Here is a 22,933-nt window from a genome sequence, read left to right as displayed (position 1 = left end):
GATTAAGTTATAAGGCGACTCCTGATCGACCACTAGGAATGGGACCATGTGAACGGCCTCGATTCCTCCAGGGGTCCCAAAGGTGACCGGCAGGTCGATAATGCCCTCGGTCATAACCTTTTCTCCTGTGAACCCAAACAATGGCGTTTGGGTCGGAGTCGGGCGCAGCCCCCCGAGCTTCATGCGCTCTAGGTTGGACTTGAAAATTATGTCGGCAGCGCTGCCGTTATCGATGAGAACCCTTTTCACCAAGTTATTGGCCACTTGGGCCTTGAGCACGATCGCGTCATTGTGCGGATGCACAACTCGCTTGGCCTCTTCATTGGTGAAATACATCGTCTCGTGAGGCACGGACGGAGGTTCTTCATATGTGAAGTTGACGTGCATAGCAGCGTCTTCCTGACACACGGCCCTAAGGAATTTCTTCCGTTGTCGGGTTGAATCTCCATCTTGTGGACCTCCCAGTATGGTGGTTACCACGTGGAGTTGTGGGTTAGCGTTGGCAGTAGTCGTGGTTCGGTCGGCAGAAGCGGCTGTTCCTCCTCCCTGACCAGACTGTTGTCTGTTCGCGGTGGGGCCCGCAGTGCTAATCATGCGTAACACAAACTCTTTCAGCTCACCCCGTTGGATCAAAGCCTCGATTTGCCTTTTGAGGTTGTAGCATTCCGAGGTCAAATGACCGTATTCCCGATGGAACTCACAATACCTGGATCGATCGCGAGTTGCGGGATCCTTCTTCATTGGAGCCGGGGGCGTGAACTTGTCACATGCCAAAGCCAAGATCCTTTCCGGCGCTGTGTTAAGCGGTGTGAACGACGAGTACCCTTTGAAGTTTTCCGCAAGTGGCGGTTTCTGAGGTACAGGGGGTTGGTTGCTAGAAACCTGGTTCCCCTAGTTTCGCCTTTTACGAGGTTCGTTCTGCTCGCGGCTAGGTTCTTCTCGACGGCGAGAGCTTTGATTAGTGCTCTTGCGGCCGTCGAGGTAATCTTCGACTCCCATGAAGGTCTTAGCTCGAGTCATTAACTCGGCCATGGTAGAAGGGACATGGCCGAAGACAAACTTGAGGAAGTCACTTGTGCGCAAGCCTTCTATGATAGCGGCAATTGCGTCACCGTCGTCAAAGCGGTCGACCTTGTTTGACTCTTCAGTGAATCGGGCGAGGTATCGTCTAAGAGACTCGCCACTCTCTTGCTTGATTGACCACAGGTACATCTTGGTCTTCTTTTGGACCATAGATGTAGCGAACCGTGCTAGGAACATGTCCTTCAGGTCTTTGAACGAGTGGATGCTTCCTGGCTTTAAGTTCTTGAACCACTCAAAGCCGGGTCCGGCGAGGGTCAAACTAAAAGCTTCGCACATGGCGCCAGGAGAAACACCCTGCATCGTCATCCAGGTTTCGTAGTGCTGGATGTGGTAAGCAGGATCTGCTTTCCCATCATAGGGAGCGAGGTTCGGGAGACTGAAATTCCCCGTACAAACCTCAGCCCGTATCTGAGTAGTGAAAGGCGATGAATTCTCCTCAACGACCCCATAGGCACTTCCACCTACTCCGTATTCTTGGAGATCTCGTACCTCATTTCGAAGGTTGTGGATCATAGTGACCACATCGAGACCGGTCGTTGGAGTAACCCCTTAATCGGGAGGAGTCACCTGCAGCCTCTCGTTAGACCCCTGTCCTGCGCGGCAGTTCCCGTTAGTTGGGGCTGCCAGCGGGATATTGGGTCTAGAGCTTAGTCGCTCTCTCAGATCATTGCCACGCCCAATGCGTTGAGCAGTGAGGCGGTCCCTAAGGTCAGGGCTGGTCGTACAGAGGCGCAGGCTTTGTTTGCGACGGTGCGCTCTCCGCGCGCCCTGACTTTCCGCAACATTCTCCCTCGGACCTAGTCGGTCGAGAGTCGAACATCGGGAAATCCCCTCTTGATAAGCTGTCGGCGCATCGCCTGTTCGGGGTAAGGGATTCGACGGACCGGCTTCAAACACGGCGGGGAGTCCCCCGTCCTTCGTGAGAGAAGTCTCGATATCCTCCGACTCACCAGTACCCTCGTAATCAGGGTCGCGGTCGTGACTTTCCTCGTTGAGGTTCTCAGGATCCCCGTTGGGGATTATCGTGTCACGCATAGGTTGCTTTGCAGCCAGTCGGCTGTGGTACCTTGCCTTCCTCGCCTTCAGTCGGCGGATACTCTCCTTTAACTCCATGATGCGGTCGTCCCTGCTATCAGGAGATGGAGATGGTGAGCGGGTCGAGCTCTCTTCGTGGAGCGACTCTTCGTCACCATGCGCTCGGGAGCGCAAGAAGTATTTCTTGGTCCCAGTGATGTTTTCGGGGTTGTTCACGCCCTCAGAACGTACGGGTGGTTGGCTACTCATCGTTTCTCAAGTTCGAGAAGGTTGAGTTCGCAGAAGAAAAGAAGAAGATGAACAGAAGGGATTTCGGGCTGAATAGGTCGGGAAGTCCCCTCCTTCTAGCGCCCAAATGTTGTCGCACGAAAATGAACAACTATTTAAAACCTCGGGCGGTTCAATCCAAGGCCGGACCAAGTGACCGCACCCGGGCCAAGAGTGTGAACTCGATAGTCTCGAGCTAGGGTTTTCTCCGATCAACCCGCCTCTCGGGAGAGGTAGGGGGTGAGGAGGAGGAGTGACCGTGCCTTGGTTGTCGGCTGCCTACGTACCCGTACGTGGGATCAGGTCAGAACGTAGTTCAAGCGTGAAAGACGCAGTATGAGGCGTAGAACCTCGGCGGAGAAGCGTGCTCGATGAAGGAGACGGGGCGCGAGGAGTCCTCGGCAGCGTCTCAGAACCTCAGAGATCGCGTACGCGTCTAGCGTGTTAGACGCGCGAGGGGGACTCTAGTCGAGAACCCTAGGGGCGTGCTTGAGCACCGGAGAACGTTCGGTCAGAGGGAGCGACGTCCGGGAAGTCCCCGTGAGTGCTTCGGAACCTCTGAGAACGGGGGAGAGAGAAGAGAGACTGCTTCAGGCCAAATATGGCATCCCGAGAAGCAGAGAAGAGTAAGAAATCGAGCGTGTCGATAGGAGATGAAGAGAATTTATTGGATTGCTTTCCCCTCAGTGGGAGGGGGTTTATATAGGTGTTTGGGGGCCTTAGAAGGTCCCTTTTCGTCCATGTGGGACTAGGAACGCGCGTGCCATCAAGTGGAGGCGCACGGCGCGCGCGGCGCACAACGCGTGGCGCGCGGCGCGCGGTGCAGGGGGCGCGGCGCGCAGGTCACCGGGCGCGGCACGGGATGCGCGGTGCAGGACGCGCGGCGCAGGATGCGCGGCGCATGGAGCGCGTCCTGGCGCGGCGCGCGCCTGCCTGGCGCGGCGCGCTGCCTTGCTGGCGCGGCGCGCTGCTTGCTGCACGGCTGGCCGGCGCAGCGTGCTGTGCGCGCGGTGAACGGCTCGTCTTGCCGGGCTCTTGCGGGCCTTTAGGGGTCTTCGAATACCATTCTTCCCACGTGAAATATGAAGGTTTCCACTTGACGAGAGTGACTCGACTCGAGGAGCAAGGCTCAACTCGACGAGAGTGACTAGTGGCTTGACTCGAGGAGCGACCCGAGAACGACTCGAGGCTCGACTCGAGGAACAACTCAAGGCTCGACTCGAGCAGCGACCCGAGGCTTGACTCGAGGAGAATGACTCGAGGCTCGACTCGAGGAGAACGACTCGAGGCTCGACTCGAGGAACGACTCGAGGAACAACTCGAGGCTCGACTCGAGGAGAACGACTCGAGGCTCGACTCGAGGAACGACTCAAGGCTCGACTCGAGGGGCATGAGGATTTGGCACGAGCACTTGTCAGTCGACTCATGAGAGAAGGCTTGCCGCTCTTCAGGACCTCCGGCCTGACCATCGGCCCTTTGAACGGCGTGTCTTCTTGGCGTCTCGGGTTTTCCGAAAATGACCGACAACAACTATGAAGAAACCTTCTCGCCAGTCGCAATGCGTAAATCCATATGCATACTTCTATCCATAGCTGCAGCTCTTGACTATGAGATCTGGCAAATGGATATCAAGACTGCCTTCCTGAATGGCAATCTTGACGAGCGCATTTATATAGCTCAACCAGACGGTTTTGTGGAAGAAGGTCAAGAGACCAAGGTTTGTGAGTTGCTTAAGTCCATTTATGGATAAAAGCAATCATCTAGGTCATGGAATATTAGATTCGATGAAAGGGTGAAAACCTTCAACTTTGAGCAGTCAATAGATGAGCCGTGTGTTTACAAGTTAATACATGAAGGTAAAGTTGTGTTTCTGGTACTATATGTCGATGATATATTACTCATAGGTAATGATGTGGTTAAGTTATCTGAGGTTAAGGAGTCTGGCTGGCAAAGCAATTTGATATGAAGGATCTAGGAGAAACCGCGTACATTCTGGGGATCCAACTATTTCGAGATAGGAAGAACCGGACTCTGTCGCTCTCTCAAGCATCTTATATTGATAAGGTGGTGGATCGCTTCTCGATGAAAATTCCTTACGCCTCAGCTTTAGAAAGTCTCATGTATGCTATGCTTTGCACTAGACCTGATATCTGCTTCAGAGTTGGCATAGTTAGCCGTTTTCAATCCAACCTTGAATCCGAGCACTGGATTGTTGTTAAGCATGTTCTTAAGTATCTTCGAAGAATTAAGAACTTGATGCTTACATATTCAGGTACTGACCTGACTATGACGGGATATACCGACTCCGATTTTCAAGCGGATAAGGATTCCAGAAAATCCACTTCGGGATCCGTGTTCATCCTTAATGGTGGAGCTGTTTTGTGGATGAGTATTAAGCAATCTTGAATTGCTGACTCCACAATGGAAGCAGAATATGTGGCCGCTTGTGAAGCATCCAAAGAGGCTGTATGGCTTAAAAATTCATTAAGTATTTGGAAGTTGTTCCGAACGTCGACGAGCCCATGAGCCTTTATTGTGATAATAGTGGGGCTGTTGCTAACTCAAAGGAACCTCGAATGCCATAAGCGCTCTAAACATATTGAGAGGAAATACCATTTGACTAGAGAGATCGTGCAGAGCGGAGACGTCGAGGTGAAGAAGATCTCAACAATGGAGAACATAGCAGAGCTTTTCACCAAGGCCCTAGAGAACAAGGTCTTCGACCAGCATCGGGAGGGATTATGCATGAAGGACTACACACATCTTCATTGAGTCAAGTGGGAGTTTGTTGTCAATGGTGCCCACAAGAAGAGTTGTAGTCTTTAACTTATGTTAATTTGATGTAATAAAGTCTCACGAAGACTCTTGCTTGTAATTGGTTATTTAATAATAAACAGTTGAAACGTTCATTCATTCTTCCTTGTCTGAAGCTTTATGATAAAACCTTAGTCTTTAGTCCATAAACAAACCTAAAAACATATGAAGAGACAAATGTAGATTTGCATGAACAAACTCTTCATGGTTTGCTTAAAACAATATATTCGCAATCTAAAGATCAAAGGACTATTGATCTCAATACGATTGTTAGGAGAATCTATGATATCTGGTTAAGGGACATTGAGAGTTGGAGACCCTGTAGTTCTTCTATGTATCTTCCGAAGGTACTGAATTGACCAGTGCACTTCTAGAGACAAGATAAGAAGAAACAATATAACCTCTTGTGTCTCGTGGTCACTATGTATGAATGCATCATGCCTACCTCAATCCTGAAATGAGACATGCCATTTCATAGCATACGTATTCTCATTTGAGAAGGTCGGTGTTCGGATTCACTATGTGATTCTTAACGAGACCTATTGATCAAGTACTAAGTTATGAAGATGTCATGAGTAACTTTGTGAAATTCTCAAAGATATGGAATTCATGTACAAGATTGCTGAAATGCAATGTATATCACCTCATGCTTTGTTCCTTGGAATGTGAATAAATGAACTAGCCAGTGTCCAAATTGAGTCATGACTCTTTTGGATGAAACAATGTGACTTGTTAGCTCCTCGTTAATACATTGTTTCTAACTTCATTCACAAGCGACAAAAGACTTGAGGAAATAACAACTAGAAGGGTAAAATGGTAATTTTATGAATCCCGACTAGCTGATGATATTCATGAAGGGTAAACATAGATAATATTCAGTGGATCCACTCATGAAAATTTAGTTGATTTCTTGAGTAGAAAATAAATTCATTTGAACCGAGAGTTTCTCAGTGTCAACTCTTTAGTGGAGTCAGTAGACATTAAGCTAAACTTGGCAAAGGTTTGTGAACTTTTGAATCCAAATATTTTAGCTCAAGCTTTGTTCATTTGGATCCATGAGGTCACTCTCACAAATCATATCGAGTAGGAATAGTTAAACTAGAAGCTAAGTCAAAACAAGAACGAGACGAGTTTAACGAATATTGTCAAAATGGTATTTTTGTCTTTTCGGACATAGGATGAAATGAATGTCAATAAATTTTTTTGACATCGTCATATGATGACATATTATCACTCGGTAACTGGGCCTTAAGGATTAATTTCATTTCATAGAATTTTACTTGAAAATTCTTAATGGGCTTTTCTTATGTTGTCATGAACAAATGAAGAAAATCTAGAAACACCTTCTAGAAGCCCTTTTGGCCGTCCAACCCAAAGGAAAGGGAGACAAAAATTCGTGCAACCCATAGTGTGAAAGAGAGTTTATTTTGTGCATTTGATGTAATTAAGTCTCACGAAGACTCTTGCTTGTAATTGCTTATTTATTAATAAAAAGTTGAAACGTTCATTCATTATTCCATGTGTGAAGCTTTATGATAAAACTTTAGTCTTTAGTCCATAAACAAACCTAACAATATATGACGAGACAAATATAGATTTGCATGAAGAAACTGTTCATGGTTTGCTTAAAACGATATATTCGCAATCCAAGGGTCAAAGGACTATTGACCTCAATATGATTGTTAGGAGAATCTATGATCTCTGGTTATGGGACATTGAGAGTTGGAGACTCTATAGTTCTTCTAGGTATCTTCCGAAGGTACTGAATTGACCAGTGCACTTCTAGAGACAAGATAACAACAAACCATTTAACCTCTTATGTCTCGAGGTCACTACATATGAATTGTATCATGCTTACCTCAATCCTGAAATGAGACATGCCATTTCATAGCTTACCTATTCTCATTTGAGAAAGTCAAAGTTCGGATTCACTATGTGATTCTTAACAGGACCTATTGGTGAAGTACTAAGTTATGAAGATGTCACGAGTAACTTTGTGAGGATCTCATAGATATGGAATTCATGTACAAGATTGCTGAAGGGCAATGTATATAAGCTCATGCTTTGTTCCTTGGAATGTGAATAAATGAACTGGCCAGTGTCCAAATTGAGTCATGACTCTTTTGGATGAAACAACGTGACTTGTTAGCTCCTCGTCAATACATTGTTTCGAACTTTATTCACAAGTGACAAAGGAGTTGAGGAAATAACAACTAGAAGGGTAAAATGGCAATTTTGTAAATCCCATCTAGTTGATGATATTCATGAAGGGTAAACATAGATAATATTCAATGGATCCGCTCATTACTATTAAGTAGAATTCTTGAGTAGAAAATATATTCATTTGAACCAAGAGATTTAAGTGTCAACTCTTTAGTGGAGTCAGTTGACATTAAGCTAGAACTCGGAAAAGGTTTATGAACTTTTGAGTCCAAGCATGCTAGCTCAAGTTTTGTTCATGTAGATTAGTTAACCTAGAAGCTAAGTCACAACAAGAACTAGACAAGTTTTACGAAAATTGTCTAAAGGGTATTTTTTGTCCTTTTGGATGGTGAGAATGTCAAAAAATAATTTTTATTGACATGGTCATTGTCATATGATGACAATAAATTAGATCACTCGGCCATAATGAATTAATTGGGCCTTGAGGATTAATTTCATTTCATGGAATTATATTTGAAAATTCTTAATGGGCTTTTCTTATGTTGTCATAGACAAATAAAGAAACATCTAGAAGCTCCTTCTAGAAGCCATAGAAACCATCCATACCAAGAGAGAAAGAAGAATTATTTTGTGCATTGATGTAGGAAGATACTTGCCAAAAGTAAAAGAGGAAACAAATTTCCTCTAGAAGGAAACATGTTAGGCGGCAACCAAGGGAGAGGACAAATGAGGAAACAAATCTAAGGACTTGCATGGTAAGGCTTGCACGTCCATATGGAAGAAGGGGAAGCAAATATTTGCTCATGAATATGTGATATTCTATAGAAAGAAGGAAACTATCGTTTGAAGGTAATCCTCCTCCTATAATTACCCCCACCTCATTCACAACTCACAACACACAATTTTGAGATTGATAGCCTCTCTCTCTAGTTTGTGGCCGCCCCCATCTCTCTCTCTCTAGAATCCCTTCTAGTCCTTTGTTTTGGCACCTAGATCCTCATTAGACTTAGCATTTGTTTTAGCTCTTTGGTTTAAAGGCTTCTTCTTGAGTCATCATGTTTAAAAGTGCCCACACACTAAATCCAACCATTCTCTTAAGACTCTAGTGGTAGAAACTTTTGTGGTTGTTCACAGGTTCAAGAAGACTAGTGGGAGAGGCGTGCTACATGGGGAGACGAATGTTTCAATCTTCCAAAGGCTTCTCAACGTTCATGCTCCATTCGAGGTTGGTACCACGTAAAAACTAAATGCAATTTTAAATTTTAAATTATATGTTCATGCACTTTGTCTAGGTTGTAAAATCGTTTTACGAGTTTTAAAGAAATTTTTTATATTCTGCCCCTTGCTAGAAGCGTTAAAACTTTTCTTAACCCTAGATCTATTCCAACATATACTATTTTAAGCAAACCATGAAGAGTTTGTTCATGCAAATCTATATTTGACTCTTCATTTGTTGATAGATTAGTTTAAGGACTAAAGACTATAGTTTATCATAAAGCTTTAAACGGACAAGGAAGAATGAATGAACGTTTCAACTTTTATTAATTATTCAGTAGTTACATGCAAAAGTCTTCGTCAGACTTCATTACATCAAATGTACAAAAGTAATGACTACTACTCTTCTCGTGGGCACCATTGAAAAGAAACTCCCACTTGACTCAAAGAAGATGTGAATAGTCCTTCATGCCTAATCCCTCCCTATGCTGGTCGAAGACCTGGTTCGCTAGGGCCTTGGTGAATATATCTGCCAGGTTTTCCACCGTTGTGTTCTTCTTCACCACCACGTCTCCGCGCTGCACGATCTCTCGAATCAAATGGTATATCCTCTCAATATGCTTAGCGCGCTTATGGCTTCGAGGTTCCTCTGAGTTAGCGACTGTCCCATTGTTATCACAATAAAGTGTCATGGGCTCGTCGACGTTTGGAACGACTTCCAAATACTTAAGGAATTTTCTATGCGATACAACCTCTTTGGATGCTTCACAAGCAGCCACGTATTCTGCTTCCTTTGTGGAGTCACAATGCAAGTGTTGCAGGCCCGTCTCCGGCCGACGAGGACAAAGGCACCACTTCAACCACACAACCGGCGCAACCCCTGCCTTGGCCATTGGCCGGCCCAAGGTTCACTCGGCCATCGGCTGGGCCAAGCCTCAGCCGACCATTGACTGGGCCAAGTCACAGCCGGGCCAAGCCTCAGCCAGCCATTGGCCGAGTCAAGTCTCAACCAGCCAATGGCCGACCCAACCACCTCAGTCCACCATTGGCCGAGTCAACATCCAGCCGACCCAACAGTTCACTCCGCCAATGGCCGAGTGAACCCTCCAGCCGGCCCAGCAGTTCACTCGGCCAATGGCCGAGTGAACCCTCCAGACGGCCCAGCAGTTCACTCGGCCAATGGCCGAGTGAACCCTCCAGACGGCCCAGCAGTTCACTCGGCCAATGGCCGAGTGAACCCTCCAGACGGCCCAGCAGTTAACTCGGCCAATGGCCGAGTGAACCCTCAAGACGGCCCAGCAGTTCACTCGGCCATTGGCCGAGTGAATCCTCCAGCAGTTCACTCGGCCAATGGCCGAGTGAACCTCATCCGGCCCTAGACATTTCACTCGGCCAATGGCTGAGTGAACCTCAGCTGACCCTAAGCTTTTCACTCGGCCAATGGCCGAGTGAACCTCACCACCATGTTCACTCGGCCATTGGCCGACCCAACCATTCAGTCGGTCAATGGCCGACTCAAGCTTGCTCACTCGGCCAAAGGGTCCCGCAAAACACCCCTTGGTCGCCTATAAATAGAGAGGTCTGCCGTCTCCCAAAGGTAATCAAATTCTGAGTCCTGAAACGATGTCGAACTCCTACTTCACTCGTTTCGCTCATCTTTGGCCTCTCACCACCTCTAAAACCTCTATACTCCACCTCAATCCTACTAATGTTGAGCGTCGGAGAGGTAAACAGAGGCACCCCCTCTGTTTTCGCTTCCTAGTTCACCTGTTCTTTCTTCCTTTTCAGGTTCTTGGACGAACTCAAGGGACATTCACAGCTAAGGGATGACATGGGATACCAAGTCCGAAACGCTCGAGCCGAAGTGAGACCACTCGGTCCGGCCTTGGGTCTAACCACTTTGGGCTCCTAAATGGTTGTCCGAAAAACAACGACAACATTTCGGCGCTAGAAGGAGGAGACCTCCCGACCTTGGCGACGCTCTCCCTTCCATTCCTCTTTCTTGCTACTTCTACGACTCTCGAGAGATGAGTCATGTCCCCGCCACTTCCGTGGGCGCCCAAGCGACTAGCTCGAAGTATGGCCTCCAAAGCCTGGCGCATCGTCTTGGAGGGCAACCTCGTGATAATGAGAGCCAGCCCCGAGACCCGGCGAATGACCCCGAGGCCGGAGTTTGAGAGGACACGGCTCGAAGGCTCGCCGAGCTCCTACACCGCCCCGACGTCACCAGCGCGCTCATCACCAACCTCCTCGACTCCAACACGTCGACGACGTCAACCATGACGAGAAAGACCCCGATTACGTGGCGAAGTCGAGAACCAACGAGACCAACCTCGACCACGCTGTTCACGAAAGTGAACGCGCACGCACGCGTTCGAGGAGACACCCTCAAGTGACCGCACCAAAGCATCAATCAATGGTTGAACGCACACATGCGCCCTCGAGGGGACACCCTCGAGAGACCACGTCGAGGATCGCACAGTACCTGAGGACGCTCAATCTCGAGGTCCCGAAAGGGATGCTCCGAGCTCACCATTCGTGTCCAAGGCCACAGGATGGACGACGACACCGAATGTCGTGGCGTCCGTCGAGGACGTCACTCGAACGACATATCCTTGCCAAAAGTGATAGGGACAGCCACCGGAGACTTGAGAGATCGCCTCAATTCCCGAAGGGAATCTCATGGGAGCGACTTGAGAGAAAAACTCAACGCCTAACGCGGGATCGAGAGAGAAGTCGTCTTGGGACATCAACCACCCAACGCTGTTAACCAAACACCCAACAAGAAGCGCGGTACCGCACCTGTGGCACCGACCGTCGGTCCCGACTCGCGAAGGAAAAGACGCAGGAATGGTCAAGTCCCTAATGACCTTCCTTCTCCGACCCCGAAACAATCCTTTGTCCCTCTCAGCACGATGAAGAAGGACCCCGCAACGCGAGACAAGAGCAAACAGTGCGAATATCACCATGACCACGGGCACGCAACAACAGAATGCTACCAACTTAGGAAGAAAATTGATTCCCTAATTCGAAGTGGGGACCTCAAGGAATTCGTCGCGTCTGCTAGCAAGCCGTGATTGCACAGCTTCCGCCCTTAAACTCACGCCCGAACTCACTCGACTTTTTAATCGCTTCATTTCAATTATGTAATTTTCCTTTTCCAAAAAAGGCCAAGTGCCATGGAAACCTGTAACGACCTCCTTACTGCAATAAAGAATTATTCTACACATGTCAACACACTCTATTGTACACCTCCAACACGAGAGTTTCTTGGTCTTCGTCTCACAAACGCAAGAAACTCGGGGGGCTAACAAGGAGCAATAATTAATCAAAACAACCCAAAAACAAAAACAAAACAAAAATATAACAAAGTCTCAAGGGGCCGATGGTCAGGCCGAAGGTCCCAGAGAGAGACAGTCTACACATTTCTCCTCGAATTGAGTTCACTCCTCGAGTTGAGTACCGAGTCCACGAGTCGACAAGCTACTCCTCGTGCCGACTCTACATGCCTCCTCGAGTTGAGTTCATTCCTCGAGTCGAGTACCGAGTCCACGAGTCGACAAGCTACTCCTCGTGTCGACTCTACATTTTTCCTCGAGTTGAGTTCAATCCTCGAGTCGAGCATCGAATCCACGAGTCGACTAGCTACTCCTCGTGCTGACTCTACATGTCTCCTCGAGTCAAGCTCACTCCTCGAGTCGAGTACCGAGTAAGAATGGGTCACCAGAGTCCCCAAACGTGAAACGTGCAATGTGGCACCGCGCTCTCCGCCCAGCTCGTGCACCGATAGGCAACGAGTCACAAATGGGTTTCAAAGGCTTGCGTCCGCTGGACGTACCTTGTCTAGCCAGCATCCATGGGAAATCTGGCCACACAAATGTGGCACCACGCTCACCGCCCAGCTCGTGCGCCGATAGGCAGCGAGTCACAAATGAGTTTCAAAGGCTTGCGTCCGCCGGACGTACCTGGTCTAGCCAGCGTCCACGGGAAACCTGGCCACGCAAACGTGGCACCACGCTCGCCGCCCAGCTCGTGCACCGATAGGCAACAAGTCACAAATGGGTTTCAAAGGCTTGCGTCCGCCGGACGTACCTGGTCTAGCCAGCGTCCACCGGAAACCTGGCCACACAAACGTGGCACCGCGCTCGCCGCCCAGCTCGTGCGCCGATAGGCAGCGAGTAACAAATGAGTTTCAAAGGCTTGCGTCCGCCGGACAAACCTGGTCTAGCCAGCGTCCGCGGGAAACCTGGCCACACAAACGTGGCACCGCGCTCGCCGCCCAGCTCGTGCGCCGAGAGGCAGCGAGTCACAAATGGGTTTCAAAGGCATGCGTCCGCCGGACGTACCTGGTCTAGCCAGCGTCCACGGGAAACCTGGCCACACAAACGTGGCACCGCGCTCGCCGCCCAGCTCGTGCACCGATAGGCAGCGAGTCACAAATGGGTTTCAAAGGCCTGCGTCCGCCGGACGTACCTGGTCTAGCCAGCATCCGCGGGAAACCTGGCCACGTAAATGTGGCACAGCGCTCGCCGCCCAGCTCGTGCGCCGATAGGCCACGAGTCACAAATGGGTTTCAAAGGCTTGCGTCCGCCTGACGTACCTGGTCTAGCCAGCGTCCACGGGAAATCTGGCCACACAAATGTGGCACCGCGCTCGCCGCCCAGCTCGTGCACCGATAGGCAGCGAGTCGCAAATGGGATTCAAAGGCTTGCGTCCGCTGGACGTACCTGGTCTAGCCAGCGTCCGCGGTAAACCTGGCCACACAAACGTGGCACCGCTCTCGCCGCCCAGCTCGTGCGCCGAGAGGCAGCGAGTCACAAATGGGTTTCAAAGGCCTGCATCCGCCGGACGTACCTGGTCTAGCCAGCGTCCGTGGGAAACCTTGCCACGCAAACGTTGCACCACGCTCGCCGCCCAGCGCGCGCGCCGATAGGCAGCGAGTCACAAAAGGGTTTCAAGAGCCTGCGCCCGCTAGACGTAACTGGTCTAGCTAGCGTCCACGGAAAACCTGGTCACACAAACGTGACACCGAGGCACCCCGAGGCCCGAGCCATGCAAATCGATTACGCCGTCACTGGTAAGTCCAAAAATAAGATGCTCATCGACAAAACCATGCGAGTCGACTACGGTACTGTATCGAGAACATGAGACACGTAAAACGAAGGCCGTCCTTCAGGACACACAAAGGTCATCCCTCGCGACACACAAAAGCCATCCCTCGCGACGCACAAAATTCGTCTCTCGCGGCGCACAATGGCTATCCCTCATGACGCACCAAAGCCTCCCTACGATGTGCTCACAAAACCGAGAACGTTGGTCCCATGTCCGCACGTCGGCGCAAGTTCTGAGATTCCACTCGACCCACGATCGACCGGAAACTCGGGGGGCTAATGTTGTCGGCCCGTCTCGGGCCGACGAGGACAAAGGCGCCACTTCAACCACACAACCGGCGCAACCCCTGCCTTGGTCATTGGCCGGCCCAAACCCTTAGCCGGCCCAAGGTTCACTCGTCCATCGGCTGGGCCAAGCCTCAGCCGACCATTGACCGGGCCAGGTCACAGCCGGGCCAAGCCTCAGCCGGCCATTGGTCGAGCCAAGTCTTAACCAGCCAATGGCCAACCCAACCACCTCACTCGGCCATTGGCCGAGTCAACATCCAGCCGACCCAACCACCTCAGTCGGCCATTGGCCGAGTCAACATCCAGCCGACCCAACCACCTCAGTCGGCCATTGGACGAGTCAATATCCAGCCGACCCAACAGTTCACTCGGCCAATGGCCTAGTGAACCCTCCAGCCGGCCCAGCAGTTCACTCGGCCAATGGCCGAGTGAACCCTCCAGCAGTTCACTCGGCCAATGGCCGAGTGAACCTCATCCGGCCCTAGACATTTCACTCGGCCAATGGCCGAGTGAACCTCAGCCGACCCTAAGCTTTTCACTCGGCCAATGGCCGAGTGAACCTCACCACCATGTTCACTCGGCCATTGGCCGACCCAACCATTCAGTCGGTCAATGGCCGACTCAGGCTTGCTCACTCGGCCAAGGGGTCACCCAAAACACCCCTTGGTCGCCTATAAATAGAGAGCTCCGCCCTCTCCCAAAGGTAATCCAATTTTGAGTCCCGAAACGCTGTCGAACTCGTACTTCACTCGTTTCGCTCATCTTTGGCCTCTTACCACCTCTAAAACCTCTATACTCCACCTCAATCCTACTAATGTTGAGCGTCAGAGAGGTAAATAGAGGCACCCCCTCTGTTTTCCCTTCCTAGTTCACCTGTTCTTTCTTCCTTTTCAGGTACTTGGACGAACTCAAGGGACATTCACAGCTAAGGGACGACTTGGGATACCAATGTTGTCAATGGTGCCCACAATAAGAGTAGTAGTGTCTATTTATGTACATTTGATGTCATATAGTCTTACGAAGACTCTTGCTTGTAATTGCTTATTCATTAATAAAAAGTTGAAACGTTCATTCAATCTTCCTTGTCTGAAGCTTTATGATAAAACCATAGTCTTTTAGTCCATAAACAAACTTAACAACTTACGAAGAGACAAATGTAGATTTGCATGAACAAACTCTTCGTAGTTTGCTTAAAACGATATATTCGCAATCTTAGGGTCAAAGGACTATTGACCTCAGTACGATTGTTAGAAGAATCTATGATGTCTGGTTATGAGGAATTGAGAGTTGGAGACTCTATAGTTCTTCTAGGTATCTTCCGAAGGTACTGAATTGACCAGTGCACTTCTAGAGACAAGATAAGAACAAACCATTTAACCTCTTATGTCTCGTAGTCACTATGTATGAATTGCATCATGCTTACCTTAATCCTGAAATGAGACATGCCATTTCACAGCTTAGTATTCTCATTAGAGAAAGTCAGAGTTCGGACTCACTATGTGATTCCGAACAGGGCCTATTGGTGAAGTACTAAGTTGTGAGAATGTCATGAGTAACTTTGTAAAGTTCTCATAGATATGGAATTCATGTACAAGATTGCTGAAATGCAATGTATGTCACCTCATGCTTTGTTCCTTGGAGTGTGATTAAATGAACTGGCCAGTGTCCAAATTGAGTCCTGACTCTTTTGGATGAAACAATGTGACTTGTTAGCTCCTCGTCAATACATTGTTTCTAACTTATTCACAAGCGACAAAGGAGTTGAGGAAATAACAGCTAGAAGGGTAAAATGGTAATTTAGTAAATCCCGACTAGCTGATGACATTCATGAAGGGTAGCATAGATAATATTCAGTGGATCCGCTCATTATAATTAGGTGAATTCTTGAGTAGAAAATAAATTCATTTGAACCGAGAGATTTTCAGTGTCAACTCTTTAGTGGAGTCAGTTGGCATTAAGCTAAACTTGGAAAAGGTTTGTGCACTTTTGAGTTCAAGTGTTTAGCTCAAGCTTTGTTCATTTGGGTCCATGAGGTCACTGTCACGAATCACATCGATAGGAATAGTTAAACTGGAAGCTAAGTCAAAACAAAAACGAAAATAGTCAAAAGGGTATTTTTGCCTTTTGAGACATAGGATGAAATGAATGTCAATAAATTTTTTGACAAGTTCATTTGATGACTTAATGTCACTCGGCCATGACTTGATTATTGGGCCTTGTGAATTAATTTCGTTTCATAAGAATTTTATTGAAAATTCTAAATGGGCCTTTTCTTATGTTGTCATGAACAAGTGAAGAAAATTCTAGAAGCCTTTTCTAGACATAATGGGCGCCCAACATACCCATAGGAAGAGAGAATATTTTGTGCATAAATGTATCAAGATACTTGCCAAAAGAAAAAGAGGAACCAAATTTGCATAAGGATGCTTAAGGGAATTCGGCCAAGTAGAGTCAAGGCAAGGCAAGGAACAAAAAATGAAACAAATCCAAGCCTTCTAGAAGGCTGCCTTGGCCGTGTGACTTAAGTGGGAAAGAGGCAATATTTGCTCATGAATATGTGATATTCTATAGAAGAGGAAACTACCTTATTGAAGGTAAAGCCTCTCCTATAAATAGGAGCCTCATTCCACACATTTCATTCATCCATGTTTAAGAGATTTGAGAGACTCTCTCTCTAGAACTTGGCCGAACTCCTCTCTCTCTCTCTTTCTAGTTTATTTTCGATTTTTCTTGTTTTGGCACCTAGGTCCTCACTCGACCTAGTGTTTAGCTCTGCGACTTCAGGACTCGTTCTTAAGTCGTAGTGTTTAAAAGTGCCCACTCACTAATTCCTTTATTTCGAGTGATTTAGTGATAGAAACTTTCGTGGTTGCTCGAGGTGCCGAGAAAAGGAAGAGAGACGTGCTGCGAGGGGAGTGAGCGTTGCAACTTTCTAAGAGCTTCTCAAAGATCAAGCTTCAAGAAAGGTTAGTAAACTTCTTAGCTCATATTAGTTTTTTAATTACATGTACTTGCACTTATCTAGGTTAGTAAAAACCGTTTTTACTTGTAAAAGAAAATTTTTAAAATTCCGCCGCTTCCCGAAGTGTTAATTATTTTCTTAAACCCTAGATCGATTCCAACAACCAAGTCCGACACGCTCGAGCCGAAGTGAGACCACTCGGTCCGGCCTTGGGTCTAACCACTTTGGGCTCCTAAATGGTTGTCCGAAAAACAGCGACAACAGCAAGATTGCTTGATACTCCTCCAAACAACAGATCAACCATTTAGGATGAGAACAGATTTTGAAATTGATTTCCTGGAATCCTTATCCGCTTGAAAATCGGAGTCAGTGTTTCCCGTCATAGTCAACTCAGTACCTTAATATGTAGGCATCAAGTTCCTAGTTCTGCAAAGGTACTTAAGAAATGCTTAACAGCAATCCTGTCACTACCAGAAATATGGGATACAACTACAGTTTTTTTTTTTAACTTCATTTTAGCCTTTTAATGAAGTCTTTTAAGATAGACTACGGTCACCTTTTTTTTGCCTATATTAGACTCTAGTCGAATATAAAACTATAGTTAATGGTCTTTTTTTCTCTACAGTCAATATAAAGAAGTAGTGGTAATACCCAAAAAATTAAAAATTATCAAAATTTCACTACTTTAAAATGGAGGGAAGTTTCCCACTAAAATTTAACACCTTTCACTACAACTAAATCTAAAGAAGTAGTGGTAGCACTAAAAAAAAAAAAAATTCTAACATTTCACTATTTTGTTGATGTTGGAGGGAAATTTCCCACAATTATTTTGTTTTAAGCGGTACATCAAAATTCTAAAACTGACTAAGTAAAAAAAATAAATCATCTCTCTCATCTTTGTATATCACTCTCTCTCTCTCTCTCTCTCTCTCTCTCTCTCTCTCTCTCTCTCTCTCTCTCTCTCTCTCTCTCTCTTCGTAACCTTCAGATGCTCTCTCTCTATCTATCATCTTGTATCTTTCCAGAGTCACCCTTTCTCTAATATTTTTCTCGGATTTGTTAGTGAGCAATTTCTAGGGTTTGACGTCGGAAGTGAGTTCAAGAGGCCAAAATTCTTATCTCCGTCGATAGACTTCGTGTCTTCTTAGGTCGAAAAGCTCGACGGAGATTCGATAGACTTGGGGCTTCGAGCTTGAGAGGTAAACCATTGCTTGCTGAAGTATTGCAGAGGTAAATCATCACTCGTGTTTGTATTCTCTTCTTTTTTTTCATCGGTAGAAATTAGTGTTGTCGGTCGTTTTCGGAAAACCCGAGACGCCAAGAAGGCACGTCGCTCAAAGGGCCGATGGTCAGGCCGGAGGTCCTGAAGAGCGGCAAATCTTCAAGCCCTCGCCCAAACTCCTGACTCCTCGAGTCGAGCTTCGCTCCTCGAGTCGAGCCTTGAGTCAATCTCCTCGAGTCGAGCTTCGCTCCTCGAGTCGAGCCTCGAATGGTTCCTCGAGTCGAGCCTTTAATCGTTCCTCGAGTCGAGCCTCGAATCATTTTCGAGTCACTCCTCGAATCAAGTCGCTAGTCGCTCTCGCCGGGCCGAGCCTTGCTCCTCGAATCGAGTCACTCTCATCGAGTAGAAGACTTCATATTTCACGTGAGAAGAATGGCATTCGAAGGCCCGCAAAAGCCCGGCAAGACGAGCCGCCCACTACGCACACAACGCGCTGCGCCGGCCAGCCGGGCAGCAAGCAGCGCGCCGCGCCGGCCAAGCAGTGCGCCGCGCCGGCCAGGCAGCGCGCCGCGCCAGTCAGGGAATCCTGTGCCGCGCGTCCTGTGCCGCGCGTCCCGCGCCGCGCCCGGTGACCCGCGCGCCGCGCCCCCCGCGCCGCGCGCCGCGCGCCGTGCGTTGTGCGCCGCCCTTCGTGCGCCGCGCGCGCCGTGCGCCTCCACTTGATGCCACACGCATTCCTAGTCCCACATGGACGAAAAAGGGACCTTCTAAGGCTCCCAAACACCTATAAATACCCTCTCTCATTGAGGGGAAAGCCATCCCAAGATATCCAAGAATATCTAATAATTCTCTTCATCTCTTATCGACACGCTCGATTTCTCTGCTTCTCTGGATGCCATATTTGGCCTGAAGCAGGTTCTTTTCTCTCTCCCTCGTTCTCAAAGGTCCCGAAGCACTCACGGGAACTTCCCGGACGTCGCTCCCTTTGACCGAACGTTCTCCGGTGCTCAAGCACGCCCCTAGGGTTCTCAACTAGAGCTACCCTTACGCGTCTAACACGCTAGACGCGTACGCGATCTCCGAAGTTCTGAGACGCTGCCGAGGACTCCTCGCGCCCCGTTTCCTTCGTCGAGCACGCCTCTCCGCCAAGGCTCCACGCCTCATACTGCGTCACACACGCTTGAACTACGTTCTGACCTGATCCCACGCACGGGTACGTAGGCAGCCGACAACCAAGGCACGGTCACTCATCCTCCTCACCCCCTACCTCTCCCGAGAGGCGGGTTGATCGGAGAAAACCCTAGCTCGAGACTATCGAGTTCACACTCTTGGCCCGGGTGCGATCACTTGGTCCGGCCTTGGATCGAACCGCCCGAGGTTTTAAATAGTTGTTCATTTTCGTGCGACAACAATTAGGGGTTCCTTCCCCTCTGAGGGAGCCTAGGTCAGATTTGGGGCTTTAGCTTAGTGTTTTTTGATTGACGAATATTGAATATTGTTGCAATCCTCTGATTATTTTGGTCGAATCCTCGTTTTTCCTTTGTTTCATGGTCTCAAAAGAGTTCGACCTAGTTCACTTTGGGGCTTTGTCAATTTTCTTGCTCTATTTTTTGTTTGTGGGTTCGGAGCAAAGGATTATTACCTGTACTATTCAAATATCTGGGATTAATGAGATCTTGTGAGAGGTTTATATTGAACATATTATTTTGTTGGGTACATTGCATCTCTTTGAAATTATATATAAATATTACATATGAAATATATTACATCAATTTTTCAGAAGAGATATCCGTGCGATTGTTTCTGTGCGAAGATTTATCCGATTGAATGTATTTCGTTTCTGTAATTTCAGAAGAGATCGTCGTCGTCGGCTTTAGCTTCGAGCCGAGGGTTTAGCGCTGTCTCGGCTCCGAAATGCGCGGCGTCCGATCAAGAACAGTTGAAGAGCGCGCGAGAGGACATCAAGGAGCTTCTCAAGACTACCTTTTGCCATCCTCTTTTGGTATAAATTAGTATATCTGTGTTGCTGTATTCGATTTTTCTTACAACAGACCAAGACTAGTTAATCTGGTTATGCTATTTCGAATTAGGTCTTAGCACCATTTGCACTGATTAGGAAGTGTTCGTGTCACGAATTTGGCTAATTCGCTTCTTTCTTTCGTTTTAATCTATTTATTTATTCTGCAAGTTTTTTTTTTTTTGCTGAAGATTGGAAATAGTGAACCACTGACGCAAAATAAAAGCTCACCAGTTTGTTTGATAATGTTTTCCAGCACTTAATTGTTTTGTTTTAATGATTTTTCTGTTGGGAATTATTTATCCATGATTCTGAGAGTTATCATTTATTATATTCTGTGCGATAGGTTCGCCTGGGATGGCACGATGCAGGCACTTACAACAAGAACATTGAAGAGTGGCCACAGCGAGGTGGCACTAATGGAAGTTTGAGATTCGAGATCGAGCTCAAACACGCAACCAATGCTGGTGTGACTAGGAAAATGAAATTCATAACTGCGATGGTTGATAGTTTGCTTTTTGGAATAAGAATATCATTGGTAATTTCAGGTCTTGTGAATGCTTTGAAGCTTCTTCAACCAATCAAAGAGAAGTATGCTGGTGTGACCTACGCCGACTTGTTCCAGCTGGCCAGCGCTACTGCAGTGGAGGTATTTTTATTTTAAGTTTTTCTTTTAACTTAAAACTGCAATCTGAGATTTTCAAATGCGTACAAATTTCAACTCATCAAGTGCTTTTGAGAATTCAGGAAGCTGGAGGTCCTAAACTGCCCATGAAATATGGAAGAATAGATGTGACAGGACCTGAACAGTTCCCGGAAGAAGGCCGGCTTCCCGGTGAGTGAAAAAACTTATATTCGCTACTAATTTTTTTGTTGTGCCATGCTTGGTTTGTTACCATTGTCGGCTTTGTTTGTAAAATACTTGCTGTCCAATTTTTCACAGATGCCGGTCCTCCTTCCCCTGCACAGCATCTTCGAGATGTTTTCTATAGAATGGGCTTGAATGACAAGGTGAGCTTTTGAAGACTTAGCTTACGAATCTGAATTAGATGTCTTATTATATCTGTTTTATCTTCAAGAAATTGTTGCACTGTCCGGTGCCCACACGCTTGGAAGGTCTAGACCCGATCGTAGTGGCTGGGGCAAGCCAGAGACTAAGTATACGGTATTGAAACATGCGTGCTCTTTCAGTTTCAGGAACATTGTTTACAAAATGAGAATGATAATGAAAAATTAAATTGGCAAGAGTTTTGAATTCATAAACTAGCATATGGAAATTAATTAGTGTTAGGGACATCTAATGGAGACCCTGAATTGAACTCTACTTTCATTCAAACTATTAGGGTATTTGAGTTTGGTGGTGATTTGCAGATTCCTCGTTTGTTGAAGAAAGATGCGATTGTGAGATATTTTATCATGTCTCATTTATTGGGTCTGATTGTGATTTTTGTGAGTTAAGATGTAGGGTCTTAATTGATTGTGGATTTGTGTTCATATTTTTTATCTTCTTAATCTTCGTTTGATGCTCGTTCTTGGATTTAAAGATGATTTTGGTGTTTATGTATGTGTTTGGTGTTGAGTGTGTACGGAGAGCTGCAGGGTCTGAACAATATATCCTGAAGTGTTTGGTGTCTTAGATTCGCTATGGTCTTTTATATACAAACTGTAATTTTCTCATGCTCACATAGAAACTCGATTATTTCGATAGTTCTCTTAAATTCTTCCTTATTTCTCTATGGAATATATTTCACTTCAAAACAGTCAGGTATTTCTGCAGACATGTGTCTTAGATTCCCCTATTGTACTGATGATTATTGTGGCTGATCTGTCTCATTTGGAAGGTACCCTAACAATTTCATTAATAGAAGCAGCAAGGTTTGCATTAAATGAATACAACAAAACTGAGGTGAGTGAGTGAATGTGTATCCAAATTAAGAACGACAGTACATAGATAGATGATCATACATATAGTTGAGTTACAAATGGATTAAATTCAGGGCCTCAATCTGGAGTTGAAGAACATTGCTGAGGCATGGGAGAGCTCGTTGCAATCGTACAATTTTCTGTTGGAGGCTACTGATGGCTGCTTCTTCAAGGCACTGGTGGTTCAAAAAGACCTTAAGCTCTTCAATTTTATATAAAGCTCAATTGCCTTAGCAAATTTGATTTAACATAAACATCTACACAAATATATATTTTATGCATTTATTTCAAATACCTTATCATTTTTACTAGACTAGCCTCTGACAGGTTAGTGGTGCGAGTCTGGTACGACACCGAGCTAGGACGCGAAGTGGAGTTTCGACGCTTCGTGACTGAAAAAGAGAAAAAAGAGAGAGTAAGGAGCGAGAGGCTGGTGGTGATGGAAGTGGGCGGTGGTGGTCGAAGTCGCTGAGTGAGAAATAACTTACTAAGGTTAGGCGCGAGAGGTACGGGACTGATGCGCGGGAGGCACATGGCTGAGGCGGGGCTTCGACTGAGTTGCGACGGGGTTCTCGCCAACAACGAAGACATCATGGTTTCGAGCACTGGAGACACGGCGACGGCGACGACGGGGCTGTTGGGGGAGGCTGCTGAGACGTTTTCAAAACCTTGCTGCTACCAGAAAATATTGTGTATGTATGTAGGTATGTTTTAAGTGGCTAAGTGGCTTTAGATACTAGTTTTCAAAACATTTTCTATTTGTTTTTATAAGTTCCAAAAACTTGTAATGTAATATTTATGTAAATGATATTTTTAATTGATTTAATGAAATA

The 22,933-nt window shown here is 46.9% G+C and overlaps 1 protein-coding gene across 1 annotated transcript in view; it reads left to right on the top strand.

Moving 5' to 3' along the window:
* The window catches only part of LOC149408142 (L-ascorbate peroxidase S, chloroplastic/mitochondrial-like), a 40,097-nt gene extending 17,525 nt beyond the window's left edge, over nucleotides 1-22,572 (top strand). The window contains exons 2-9 of the mRNA XM_089624017.1: nucleotides 20,013-20,162; nucleotides 20,524-20,644; nucleotides 20,726-20,826; nucleotides 20,925-21,012; nucleotides 21,121-21,188; nucleotides 21,549-21,626; nucleotides 21,722-21,777; nucleotides 22,413-22,572. Of these exons, the coding sequence (XP_089480143.1) occupies nucleotides 20,013-20,162; nucleotides 20,524-20,644; nucleotides 20,726-20,826; nucleotides 20,925-21,012; nucleotides 21,121-21,188; nucleotides 21,549-21,626; nucleotides 21,722-21,777; nucleotides 22,413-22,572 (822 nt within the window). The remainder of the gene's footprint in view (nucleotides 1-20,012; nucleotides 20,163-20,523; nucleotides 20,645-20,725; nucleotides 20,827-20,924; nucleotides 21,013-21,120; nucleotides 21,189-21,548; nucleotides 21,627-21,721; nucleotides 21,778-22,412) is intronic.
* Nucleotides 22,573-22,933: the final 361 nt, after the last annotated feature.

This window comes from Urtica dioica, chromosome 1, assembly GCF_054948205.1.
Source record: "Urtica dioica subsp. dioica isolate 48M chromosome 1, U.dioica_male_clone48M_v1_H2, whole genome shotgun sequence".
Lineage (NCBI taxonomy): Eukaryota > Viridiplantae > Streptophyta > Magnoliopsida > Rosales > Urticaceae > Urtica > Urtica dioica.
The sequence above is the reverse complement of the archived record's forward strand: the minus strand, read 5'-3'. Positions and strand labels throughout refer to the sequence as shown.